Here is a 14006-nt window from a genome sequence, read left to right as displayed (position 1 = left end):
AGCACTTTACAAACCTTGGACCTGACACTATTCTCACACTTGCGTCACTGGAGTTACTCCTGATTTACACTGATGTAAGCAATTGGACAGTCAGGCTCATTTTACAGATGGGGAAACTGGGCCATTAGTTTATACACAGTGAGTCAGTCGTACAGCAGGGAATCAAATCTTAGTGTCTTGATTCCCATTGCCTTACTGTAAGTAAACCATAAGCCCACACTCTGCTCCCTGGTGTGGCAGCTTGGTGTACAGCCCTGGGATCTCTCTGCTCTCCCGTGTAGGAGAAGGGGCCGGTCTCCAGTCCGAGTGTCCCATCCTGAGAGAGCAGATGAAGAAGCACTGCTGTCTTGCCACTGAAGGCGAGTGTGTGTGTGTTAGATGTTGCTAAGAAGCAGTTTGTCTGAGACTGCATGTGGCAGCGATGACCTAAAGGGCGAAGAATTAAATGGTGCAGCTTTATTGGCTTTCAAGTAAATGAAACGGCACTTCATAAACCACGAATCGTAAGCAGCTTAACGAGCCCATATTTATCTCTGTGCTCACCTTTCGCAGTGCATTCATCGAGACTTGGCAGCCAGGAACGTGTTAGTCACTGAAGACAATGTGATGAAAATAGCCGATTTTGGCCTAGCCAGAGATGTTCACAACATCGACTATTACAAGAAAACAACCAATGTGAGTATGCAGCTGCCAAGTGCATGGGAGTTCCCAGTGGTGGAGGAGTCAGCAGCACATGCCCATGGTCCACACCTTCTTTTTAAACAAATTACTGCATTGAGAAAAACAGTTTGGCCCTGATCCAGCAATTGGTAGCAGACAGGCAGGCCCCCTGCACCCACAAGGAGCCCCGTTGAGATCAGTGTAGTGCTGCCTAGACACTGCAGTCCACCCATGCACTGTCAGTTGAAGGATTTGGTGCCTTCGTGGCATTTTATTACAGTTATTTCTAGTAGTGATGGGATCCATTATATCTACGCATCATGAGCTTTGACAAAGTGAAACTCACTTTATACTGAAGGAGAAAACAAGCCACCTTGGTTGTTCCTATTCACTGCAGCTGTGGTTATATTGACCCTGCACTGCTCATATTCATAGCTTTCCAGTACCTCTCACTTCAAGGGACGTAACTCATTCTAGTACTAAAGTTACCTGCATTTCACACACATGAAATTTCTCTTATAGCTGAAAAGTATTTGCATCAGATACAAAGAATCTTAAGGCTGGAGCTCTAGAAGGAGTTATTTACACTACAGGAATTAATCTTGCAGCATTTTAAGTTTCCTTGGGAATCATTTTTCATATAACCCTCGTTTTGGGTCTCTGTCACACATTGCATTCCCCCTTTGGGCCCCTGGCAGGGTGAGAGGGATAGTCCTGTTGAAATGATAGAAACACCCTATTTGATTTCAGCGGAACCATAGTGAAGCCATTGGGTGAATTCACTCTGTGCATTTCCCCCTATAGTTCAGACTAAGCAGCATTTTTGCATTGAGTGAAATGGTCTCTTCAAGCCAGCGAGGCCCGTGTGTGTTGGTCCCACTCTATTTTGAGAAGGTCCAGCCCCACAGCTGCCTTTGTACACGATGGATGCTGTTTTTCATACAGAGATTTAGATGCCTCAATACATTAAACCTGCCTTGGCAGTGAAATGCAGCATGCAAGAGGGAGGGTGTTTATAACACACATAGTCAGTGAAGACCGGGGATCAAATGTTATAATCTGTTTACATGTGGCCACTACTGCCTGCACAGTGATCAGGGAAGCAGATGTGGTTGCTAATGAAAACGTTTCAAACTGGATTAGAATAGAAGATTCAGATGGTGCCGTTGTGGCTGAGTGAATATGCTGATGGAACATTCCCTTTGTCTTCCTAATTACAGGGTCGGCTGCCTGTGAAATGGATGGCTCCAGAAGCATTGTTTGACCGGGTCTACACTCACCAGAGCGATGTGTAAGCATTACCCACATTAAAAAAAAATTGAAATAAAAGCAAAACAAAATACCGGAGGATCAGAAAGACAAATGTGCTGCTAAGCACAAATGGGACTCTGAACTCTGGGCTCAGTGCTGGTGAAGACTGATTGCAAAAAAACAAAGCTCTTCGCTCGACCATAAGCTTTGTAATTGATTCTGAAATACAGTTCTGTATGTGCGACATTGCTCTGCCCTCAGATAGCAGCTTTCATCCAAAGATCTCCAAGCTCTTGAGCTCTTAGTACCTGTATAAACACAGGCAAGTGTTTCATACTCCCTTTGTAGATGGGCAGACTGAATCGCAGAAAGGCTTGATCTTACAGTCTTTGCTCAAGCAAAATTACCATTGACTTCGATCTGGACACTCACACTTAGCTACAGTAGGAGGCTCAGGTCCTATATGACTTGCTCAGAGTTACTGGAGCTGGTCAGACAATAATTCATTAAATACATTATCTGATCAATTTTGCTATTTTGGGGTCAACTAATTTATTGTACAAAACTATATTTACTTTAACCTAGCTAGTTTTAATGGCTGTACACTGTAAGAAAACGGCATAACTGGAATGAAGAACAGAACAGGCTGTTAAACTGTTTCGGGTCATGGCTGAACTCAGGGCTATCCACTTTAATTTATATGAAAGCTGAATTTGCCCAGCTAAGCAAGATGGCTATTTTATTTTTTAATAGTGGGCTCCTTGTGCCAGTTTAGCAGAAAATCTGTGGGCCTGCCAAATACGGCTGTTTCTCTGCTTAGCTGCAGACAAATTTGTATTCTCTCTTTCTGTCAATTTCACCTGCTGTAGCTTCGATGATCTGAAATCATAGTTTCAACACGTAGGTAATGCAGCAATGGACACGTCCGTTTACCTAAATTAGAGAGAGAGAGAATCTCTCTTTTAAAAAAAGAAAATTAAGGAGGCAAAAGATATTTTGAAAAAGAGGGCATTTAAATGTAGCACAGCTGCTGTGCTAGGGCATGTAACATTAGACCTCTGCTGATTTTTTGTAGGGGGTGTTTCTTCCAGTCCGGCCAGTGAAATAAGGGTTGTAACAAGCAAGTTTTGATATCAGCTTGCACAGTGGCCTGTGGTTCCTAGCCTGCAATTCAGTGAAGCTGTGCATGAATAATTTGATTTGTTCCATTCAGTGGAGCTGGTGGAAGACCTAACAAAGAGCCAGGGGTAATAAATGGGCTGTCACCTATCTGATTAAATGCTCATTTCAGTTTCAGACATGGTGCCTGGGATTTCTTTGCTATTGAGTTGGATCAGCAGAGATCTCCAAGTAACTAGTAAAAATGGCCTAGGCAATTAGTCATGCTATTGATGGCTGTGTTAGCTATGCATGGCTGCACCGAAAGAAAGCAAAAAACAAACAAACTAAAAAACCTCATTGAATTTTAAACACCTTTCTTTGGCTCCCAGCTGGTCTTTTGGAGTGCTGCTTTGGGAGATCTTTACTTTGGGTGGGTCTCCCTATCCGGGAATTCCAGTCGAGGAACTCTTCAAACTCCTAAAAGAAGGCCATCGGATGGACAAGCCAGCAAACTGCACTCATGACCTGTAAGTGAGAACATGGGAAGGAGTAGCCTTACGGCTTCATTTCTAGAAACCTTGACTGATGCAGGAGTTTATTTTCCTTCTTAATTCAGTTTCTCCAGTCCCCTTTCCAGTGTGTGTATAAATATCGCTGCCCATTCCTTTGTCTGACCCCCACTTGCTACTATTGAGCTGGCCCTGCTGTGCGATTGTCCAGCTGGCTCCAGATAGACTTACCGTGCCTGATGCCTTTAGGCTCATTATGTCACTGACAGACAAAATATGCAGCTACGCTTGCTATGCTTGGTCGATTCATGTCAACCCATGCCCAGCTCAGGTCTGTGGATTTGCCTAGTGAGGCTCAAGCATAAGCAGACTAAGCAATTGCTTAGGGCCCTGAGCAATATGTGTTGGGGGGAGGATAGTCCTGCTTAGAGCCCCCAATGGGCTAGCACCGCGTCTGGTGACTTACCCTTTGAATACAGCTTTTCCTGCCTGATGTATTTGTCTGATTGCGGCACTACCCCAGAAACAAGGGTTTATATTTCATGTGACCCCTGTAATAAGGAACTTTGAGAGATTGCTCTTCAGAGCCTCTTTCCGTTCAATATACAGTTGCCTATATAAAGAGGGCCAGATTCTGTCTTTTGGTAGAGTTAAGTGAGATGTAAGTCAGGAGAGGGTTTGGCCCACCCAGATGACAGTGACAAGTAGTAATAGGGACATAAGCTCTTCTGTCTGGTCCCAGCACATTGGTCACTGTGCAGATGAGAAACGCTTTCTGTGGTCCTGAAACCATTGCTAGGAGGCGGGTTCTGAGCCTCAGAAAATGGCATCATTATGTTTAGTTTCCTTCCTTGTTGTTTCAGCTTCAGTAATGCCCTAAACAAATGTGAATTAAGTAACATTTAATTGCCTGTGTCTAACTCCAGTCAGTACGCTGGGACTGAGGCAGGACAAATCACTATTCAGTGAGTGTCTTGCTAGCAATACTCCATTTTAAGCCTGTTGTCTTGCCATTCCCTGCTGTTGTCTTTTAACTCTTCCCTGGTCCAGTTAGCTTTGCCTACTCCACACTGTGGACAAACCAGACCTGCTGTAGGCAAAGCTTTCCCTGCCGTATGTTGGATTTAAAAGCAGACTAATCTGTATGAAATTAGTATGTGCTTATGTTTCATAAGTGCTGCATCTCTGTGGGAGGACTCCTTCTTCTGTAAACGTCATTGGTTACTGCTCAGGGGAGAGGGCACCCAAGACCAATAGGGCCTGTTGAGTGTCCTCTTGCTCCCAGCAAAGCTCCTTATCATTGTTTACCATGCAAACCAGATTTCTGACTAGGACATTAGGGGTTTCTGTTTGGATAATCCAATGGCTTCCTCTTCAAATGTGATCATTTATGGGCAGCTTTGTGATTTGTAGGTTGCCCACGTTGTTGTAAAGGGGTGTGCGTGCATGTCAAAGAAATCAGTGTGAATTTCCTCCTCCTCGTTTTCCGTTTGGGGCCTCCAGTCCTGCTGCCAAGACCATGAATGCTGGGGCTACGTAGAGCTCCGAGCCATTGGCAGCCTTAGGCCTCTGCTCCTGATGCCTGTTGCCAAGGACCGTGTGATAGACAGCTACAGTAGTAAAGCTGCTGATAGACCCAGCTGCCTTTCTCGGTACTCCGTAGCCTGGGCTATCCCTCCTTCTCTTCACCCAGTTTCCATACCTGCCCCTCTTGGGCTCCGGCACTGCAGGCTGGAGAGGTTTCCCTAGGTAATCCCCTTTCTTTACTTTACTTCTGCTGCAGGCATACCAGCTGGGTTGTGTTATGCCCTGCAGCAATGCACTGACTGGTGGCCATGTCTGGGCTGGGCAGTGGGTGCAGGCACAGAAGGAGATGCATGTCTCACTTTGCTTAGGGCAATGCAAAGGAGTGGGGGCTGGCTCTGCCCCAGCAGTTGCTTAGGCCGAAGCCTGGCTGTGCTGGGACATGTGTATCTGCACACATGCTCTTCTCTCTTCCCCCCACACCCCTACCCGATCACAGGGAAGACCTCTTGCTCTTTGTTCTCCTCAGGTACATGATCATGAGGGAGTGCTGGCATGCAGTCCCATCGCAACGGCCAACCTTTAAGCAGCTAGTGGAAGACTTGGATAGGGTCCTTACTGTAACATCAACTGATGTAAGTGTTTCTCTCTGGCTAAAGATCAGTCCTGAACAGAGATGGGCCTGAACCAAAACCCTGCAGTTGATCTCTCTTGAGCTCTGGAGGTGGTTTGAAATTCAGACCTGGTCCCTATCTTTATGATGGGCTAAGCGAAAATCCCAGAGCCCAAAACGCTCATGCTTCAGGGGTGTTCAAAACCCAGCTCTGGCATTTCCAGATCTAATCCTAATGCTTGTGGTAACTGAAAAGCATTGCAGCATCATTAGCTATCTCTTCTCCCCAACCCTCGACCACATAACCATGTGACTTTTCTCCTTGCAGGAGTACCTTGACCTCTCCGTGCCATTCGAGCAGTATTCCCCCGCCTGCCAGGACACACACAGCACCTGCTCTTCGGGAGACGATTCCGTGTTTGCCCACGACCTTCTGCCAGATGAGCCATGTCTTCCCAAACACCAGCAGTGCAATGGTGTCATCAGGACATGACTCCAAAAACACAGACGGACCATGGAAAAAAAACTCACGAATGTAGGCTTGGGGGAGGCCGAGGACAAACGGTAGTGAAGGATCTTTGAATGAAACTGCTTGGTAATTCAAGAAGTTTTTTGTTGTTGAGCCGTAGAAGGGTTGTGGGGGTTTGGGGTTATTTTTTTTCCCATTTTGCTGTATAAGAAGTCAAAAAGCACTGTTTGGCCTGAAGGAACTAATCTCTTGCCAAGATGATTATTATATATATATATTTCAAAAAAAAAAAAAAAATGTTAAATCTAGGGGTGCTGATCTCTGGACCTCCGGTAATGTATTATCGAGTGCCAGAGTTGCCATTCTGTGCCTGCAATACAAAGAAGAGGAAAAAAAAATCTTTCTTTTTCTGGGGAAAAGTGTAAAGAATCTAGAAATTCTTTGCTTATGCAATCTGTACATGAACCTTTTTGGTGAAGCTGAAAAGCCACATTGCCTGCAGGGATTAATATATTTATATAAATAGCTGTATTTTTGTTGGTTGGGTTTTTTTATAGTCGCTTGATCATTACCCAGCTACTTAGAATTCCCCTCCCCCCCCGCACCCCCCAATTCCTTTATTTTGACATAGTCAAAATCTCAAAGGAGTTAATGGTTTGGTAGCAAACAGCAGTTTGACTGTAACAGATCATAACCCACGCTTGCACTAGGGTTGCGGGTGACTGGTGTATATACAGAAGAGTCGGAACATTCCAAACGGAAGGGCAACTGCATGAAGGTCATTGTAACATGTTCATTTTTGGGTTCATAGGGAGGAAAGCATCAAAGTGGCAGGTATAAAGGTACCGCATGTCTCCAGGGAATTGCTAAATAATTAAATCACAAGCAGAATTAGTCTCTGATCTTGCAACTTCTTACACATGGGCATCATCAAGAGCCCCATTGTCTTCATGGGGGGCTTTATGTGAATGCAGTATTTTGCCAGTGTGCTGCATGCTGCAGGATCAGGCTCTAAGAATGTAAAATTCACGCTCTTCCGATGGAGATTTGAGTTTTGGGGTTTTGCCTTTAATGCCCAAGAGAAGCAGCTGTTTCAGGACTTCTCCCCTTTAAAGCCAGCAAGTTGTCTCCATTCCATCCGCAGTGACTTGGAGAGAGAAATTACGGGTACCTGTAGGCAAGAGCCTTTAACTTATATCAAAAAGGTTTATTCCAGAGAATTGTGTACATATCTATAAATATATACTGTATGTGTGTGTGTGTATATATATATAAAAGAATGTATAATACTAATGCAAAGTAAAGCAGTACTGAGAGGGAAATCTCTCAGAATAAGAGCATTGCAATCTAGGATATACTGATCTGGGCAAAAGATTTTGTTTTTATATCTTCACAGTTTTGTTTTAAAAATTGTATCTTAACATGTATATTTGTAAATTTATTTATAGACATTAACATATCTGTTCATTGGTTGAAATAGCATAGCATTACTGTAAACTTTAAAATTTACTGCGTTTAAGTTCTTTAACTTATTAAATATGGAGAAAAATATATTAATCAAGTTTTTCTTTTGTGTTTACGGGAAATATTGAGAGAATGTATAGATGTACAGTCCTTTAACAAATTACATTTAATGTTATAAATATATATTCATTTAAAAAAATTAGTTTATCCTGGATTGCAGTGAGCAAAGGTAAGTTTATTTTGCAATACATCGTCAGTGGTTAAATCCAAACAAATAACAGAGAGATGATTTTTACCTATTTGAAAAACTAAGGCCAAGAATTCTTCCATCAGTTTAACCGCTGTGCATTAAGGGGTTGTGGGTGTTTATTTTTCTATTTTTGAATGAAGGTATTCTTTGTGGTTGGTCTTAAAAACAAGTATGCAGCAAAGCTAAATGTTGACTTTGAATGATGCACATTTATTTATTTTTTTTCTCTCCTTGCTGGTATCATTGCATTTTTGGATTTAAGAAATAACACACTGGCAAAACAGCAAGAGGAGCCACATTCTTTATAGGGGAAGTACAATGATTGTATATCGTTTTAAGTCTCATGCATGCTAAAAATGCCAATAATGCCTAATTTGCTGAACTTAAATTTGTATGCTATTTATGTGCCAAATCACTGTTTAAAAGCACACTAAATAAACAGGGGAACTTTAGTATGGACCAGGAAGGCATGGGGAAGTATTTTTATGAGAAGATTTTAACTCTTTTACTAACACAAAGAGTCAAATATCATAATTACATGGTGGTTTGGTTTATTTTTTTCCCCTGTGCATACAACATATCAATGATTCAAAATAACAGGCCAACAGCATCTCACATTGGTATTATTTTTTTTAGCACCACAAGGCTCTTCTCATAAAAGTAGTAATTTATAGTTTGAGGTTATGTCAGTGGAAGTTCTTGAGAAAGTAGATTTCTATAGATTTGTTTCTTTTTTTTTTTTAAATTAAAAAGAAATTTTGGTATTTTCTTACAAATGTCTGCTAATTGTACATTCCAAGTACCTAAAGCATTAGGTTTCCCATTAAAAATGTACACATTTGTGCATGATTTCAAATGTTATTAGATATTATAAATATATATATAATTTATTGAGGTTTTTACAAGATGTATTTGTAGACTTGTTGACTTTAACATTTCTTATACAATGCTTATATAGTTTTATAGCCTGGACTGTTATCTTTTAAAGCTTTTTAAAAAAAATTTAAAATTCCGATTTTGTTACATTTTATACTGTTGATGTTACAATCCACAGATTTGCATAGTGTGAAATTTTTTTTGTTGGTGAGCAACTTTATTCAGTTTATTTTAATACTGTATTTCTTTTCCTGACAGCTGCAACTGTCAAAGGTGTGAAATGAACACTAAATAAACCTATTCTGCTTTTGTTAACATGAAAAAAACGTTTTTACCCAAAAATACAAATAAATGAGTTGTTGAATTTGTTTTTCCAGTTTTAATGGGCCTGTTCAACAATAAATCCTGTTTTCAAGTGTGTCTTTAGTGATTGTCATGGTAGAGAGAGATTGTATGGTGCTGCGTTGTGATATTTATTTATAGGCCTAGACTCCACCCAGATTTTGTGCAGCTCTAACTATTGTGGTTAGGGGAGTAATTTTTACCAATAACAGTTATTCCACTACAAGCCCTAGTCTACATACAGCGTACAGGTGGCCTATACTACTAAAAAGTTTATTCCCCTTCCTGTACTGGTATAAGCACCTTTACAGCAACGTAACTTCATCCACAACGTGGGAGGGCACGTGTGAAGGCAGTTCATCTTTTGCGTGGAGATAAAGCCTTACTCAGTTGGTGAAATCCTAGCTTTACTGAAGTCAACAAGAGTCTTGTCATTAATTTCAGTAGGGCCAGGATTTCCCCTAGATGAGTAATATTTACTCCCCTGGGTCAGTGAGGCTACAGTGGTGTAAAATACTCTTCACTGTGAGTAAAAATATCAGTCTGGTCAGTGGAGACTATTTGGATTTGTCATTGTTGTCATGGGCCCAATCCTGTTTTCCTTACCCAGGCAAAAATTGCATTGATTGTAATGGCAGTTGGCTTTAATGTGGACGACAGGGTTGGTGCATTTAGTATCACGAAAAAACTCAAGTATTCTTGCAAGGTCCTGAGTGGCCTCGGCACCCATTGAGTGAGAGGTGAGGGCAATCAGACTTGGTCTTCAAAGGCATTAGATGCCTAACTGCCACTGATTTTAGTGGGAGTTAGGGTGCCTTTAAAGATCAGGGCCTCAGTACCTTGCAGGATGGGGCCCTGCTACAGCCAGTCCTGCTGCCAGTGAAGGGCTGGGAGCCAGAGGGGGCCCAATGTTTTGCTTTGTGTTGAGGCGTGGGTTAGGTTTTTGCATTAAGTTGCCCCTGGTGGGATTTAAAACAGCTGACCGATGTATCAGAAGCTTGAGCAGGCCTTTAACTGTAATATCACTGCTCTCGAGCACCTAGGTTTCAGCTGTGCAACTAGCCAGACCTACTGAGCTCCAGTCCTTCAAAGACTGGTGTCCATATTTAACTTCAGTTACAGGCCATGTCTACAGGAGGGAAAAGGTGTATTTTTAACATATGTTACATTCCTAGTGTAGACAAGGCAGCTGTAGTTTTAGCACTTTAGCCGGTCAGTGGAAATACTGCGACGGGGAGCCCAGCCAGTGAACACAAGGCCACACTGTGTCAAGTTCATCCCATCCGTAAGTCTCTGCAGAACTGGTGATGAACATGACAGATGTTAGCTGCAAATACAAGGGGGGAAAAGGAAATGTGATTTCTTGGGTTTTAGATTTTCCTTTGCATTTTAGGGAACACACACTTTTGGCATTCTATGACATGTTTTGAAAGCAAACTGGATAGCTGAGTGGCTTATTTTTCATGCTTTGGGGGCACATTTTAATTACATGGAGTAGTGCTGTGGGCTATGTCTACGTTATAGACCTGACAGAGGCACAGCTGTACGGTCTCCTGCATAGCCACTCTGTGGTGATGGGAGAGAGCTCTCTCCAGCCAGCATAATTAAACCACCCCCAACAAGCGGAGGTAGCTGTGTCGGTGGGAGACGCTATAGAGCTACCCACACCGACACTTCTGTCAGTGAAACTTGTCAGCCAGGGGGTGTGAAAAAACACCCCTGACCGACATAAGTGGTAGTGTAAACAAAGCCTTAACTGATAGTCACCGCTGACTCCAGTGGGACGAGTTAGGCACGACAACTAAGGGTATTAGAATTGACCCTTAATTTTTATATTGCTGCTTCCTGTCCAGTAGGAGGGTGTATTCTCAGGCATAGCCACAGTCACATATGATCAAAGCTTTTTGTTTTGAACCCAAGTCATTTGCTGAGCATATTGTCTGTGGTGAGTGAATTAGTAAATGTCTTCAGCTGAACATGAAGACTGTCAGGGCTTCCTTTTCTCTGCTTATTGGAGCTGTAGCAAAGAGAGCTCAAACCTACAGGTGTTTCTACTTTTGCCTAAAGGGTACCAAGACTATACATGCTTGATGAATGTGTAGCCTTGTGTGTTAATTAGCCTTGAGTCTTTAACTGGGTGTCCTGAAACATTTCAGATATTGCTGTCAGGACATGTTGTGCTAACATGCTATTCTAGGCTACACCTTTAGCCTTAGATGTTAGGATTGAAAAGAATCCTTGATATCATCTAGAAGTCCATCCCTGAATCGCTGCAGATTTCTGCAAAATCCTTGTTTCTTTCTCTGTCAAATTTTGCCTGGAATATCTGCCAGCATGGAGGTGGCATGAGCTCCCTGGCATGTTATGTCATTGCCCTAGTGATTGCTGCCACTTTGAATCCTACCCAGGTTACTAGTGAGTAGAAGCTATTACCATGTGCTGACTGCCTGGTGGCCAGTTTGAAATGGTGGGGGGGATGGTTCTGAATCCATCTCCCAGAGGCAGTCTATATCACAAAGAACTGTGATCACAGTCATTGCTGCCTTCACTTTCCTCTCCTCCCTCTGACTGGAGGGGTGTTCACAGGCCACTTCCCCTTGAATGGTCCCTTGAAATATGTGTTAACTACTTACACACTAAAGAATCTGTTCAGATCTTTTATTTAGCAGTGATACTCTGAGTTAGGGCAGGGTTAAAGTGCTACCGTGGCATAAAAAACCCACCTCCGTGAGGGGAATAGCTACCAGCACAGCTCCCAACACTGGTGCACTGTCTACACTGCCACTTTGCAGCTCTCGGGGGGGGGGTGTTTTTTCACACTCCTGAGAGAGAAAGTTGCAGGGCTGTAAAGTGCCCATGTAGACAAGCCCTTAGTTTCTCAAACCAGAAGAAGAGCTCTGTGTAAGCTCCGAAGTTTGTCACTCTCACCAACAGAAATTGGTCCAATAAAAGATATTATCTCACCCGCTTTGTCTCTCTGATAACCTAGGAGCAACATGGCTACACCAGTGCTACATGATGGCGACTGGCACTCAATGGTGAGCAGCCATTGCAGCGAGGCTGAGATGAAACCGATGTGGTTCCGGATCTTCTTTTTATGTTGGTTTTACACCAGTGGCTTGTCTACCCTATACACCTACTGTGTTGTAGCCAAGACTTGAATCTGTTGCATGAAGTGTAAAATAGTCTGTTCAAGATGCTCCCCTCAGGTGAGGGTTAACCCACCTTCCTTAGCTATGAAAGACTCAGTATTGCCACCTGTGCTTCAGAGATGACTGCAAGATACAGGCTGTCAACCTCACACCAGCAGAAATAAGTTCCCTTGATTTCTCCCCTCTGCTCACCAAAATGAAGCAAGAAGGAATGGTTGCAAGTGTATATAACCCAACTACCTACAAAAGCTGGTCTGGTAGTGAGCATTCCTTGGGTAACTACTGTCTGTAAAATAAATACCCCTTCTGCAAGAGGACTGGCAGTAAGCCTACCTTTCCTGACACAAAAATTCCTGTAGGCACTGACAGAAAGCATGGGAAAAACTCATGGAGAGTCAGCCCTCTGCCCAGACCACCAACCTGAGAATGGAAATGGTGTGATATGTGCTTGCTGTCTTGGGTCTCATGATGTCATTCTTCCTTTACTTACCTTTCATTAGCAGCAGTATTAACTTGGTGGGGTTGGGTTTTGTTGGGCGGCTTCGGGCTCAGGCCCGCGGAGGCGGAGTGGAGGTGAGCTGGGGTGGGGGGGCGTGAGGAGGGCCGCCCGTGCCACAGCAGGTAACCCAGGGGACATGCAGGGGAACCGCTCCCCGCCCCAGCTCACCTCCGCCACCCTTGACCTGAGCATGAAGTCGCCGCCTGCTTCTCAACCCTCCCCGGCTTCCCATGCAAACAGCTGATTCAGGGGGGCAAGGAGAAGCAGAGCAGGGTGGTGCGTTCAGGGGAGGAGGCGGAGGTGAGGTGAGCTGGGGCTGGGTGGGGAGCTGCCGGTGGGTGCTCTGCACCCACCAAATTTTCCCGTGGGTGCTCCAGCCCTGGAGTACCCACGGAGTTGGCACCTAAGGCACCACTTTTGATGTGATCAGTGGGGGGAGCGGCTGCTCCCGCCCCCCATCTACGTTACCCTGCCCCTAGGAGCCAGAGGGACCTGCCCCAGGTAAGCCCAGCCAGGACTCCCCACCTCGCCCCTCCCCCCCAGCAGGTCCCTCTGGCTCTTAAGGGTGGGGTGGGCACCCACTACGGTGGCCCACAAGACCCTCCTGCCCGGTTCTGGGGGCAGTCAGGGGATAGGGGAGGGGGGTGGATGAGGCAGGGGTCCCGGTGGGGGGCATCAAGGAACGCACAGGGTTGGATGGGGCAGGCGTCCCAGGGGGCAGGGGTGGGCAATGACCCCCTCGTGGGGTGAGGAGGGAACCAGTTGTTACGATTTTGGCAGCTCATCACTGGGCACATCACCTTGAATGGTCCTGTAGAATACTTATACTCAACAAGCTGGTCGATCTTGTATTTAGCTGTGACAGTCAGAGTACCTTTCCCAGACCTGAAGAAGAGCTCTGTGTAGCTCAAAAGCTCTCCTCTCTCACTGACAGAAGTTGGGCCCATAAAAGATAGTACCTCACCCTCCTTGTCCCCCTAACGTTTCCCTGCTCAGTGCTATGTGAAGTTCTTGAACAAGTCCACTTCTAACACTGTGCCCTCACATGTGGGCATGGTGGTGTAGGCTGGCCTTGCTTAGTACATAACTCTTGTAAGTGGAAGAGTGAGGCACGGCACCAGCATCATGAGCACAGGAGAAGGCGGCAAGACCTTTTGAACTCAGCGCTGGTGCCACGTGAGAAGGTGCTAGCCCTGCACCACGACCAAAGGGAAAACAGGAAGCACCATGCCCGGTTTTAATCAGTGGGAAGGCAGAAAGCTGCAGTAGCCAGCTGTAAAAAACGCTATTTTAGGG

General features: G+C 44.4%; 1 protein-coding gene across 11 annotated transcripts in view; it reads left to right on the top strand.

The window, feature by feature from the left end:
• Window positions 1–9132, top strand: part of FGFR3 (fibroblast growth factor receptor 3) — a 77138-nt gene extending 68006 nt beyond the window's left edge. For all 11 annotated transcript variants that reach the window (XM_043544816.1, XM_037898232.2, XM_037898230.2 and 8 more), the window contains exons 14-18: window positions 553–675; window positions 1881–1951; window positions 3402–3539; window positions 5575–5680; window positions 5987–9132. In XM_043544816.1, coding sequence (XP_043400751.1) covers window positions 553–675; window positions 1881–1951; window positions 3402–3539; window positions 5575–5680; window positions 5987–6151 — 603 coding nt within the window. In that variant the 3' untranslated portion in view covers window positions 6152–9132. The remainder of the gene's footprint in view (window positions 1–552; window positions 676–1880; window positions 1952–3401; window positions 3540–5574; window positions 5681–5986) is intronic.
• Window positions 9133–14006: the final 4874 nt, after the last annotated feature.

This window comes from Chelonia mydas, chromosome 4, assembly GCF_015237465.2.
Source record: "Chelonia mydas isolate rCheMyd1 chromosome 4, rCheMyd1.pri.v2, whole genome shotgun sequence".
Lineage (NCBI taxonomy): Eukaryota > Metazoa > Chordata > Testudines > Cheloniidae > Chelonia > Chelonia mydas.
This window is presented reverse-complemented; position numbering and strand designations above follow the sequence as displayed.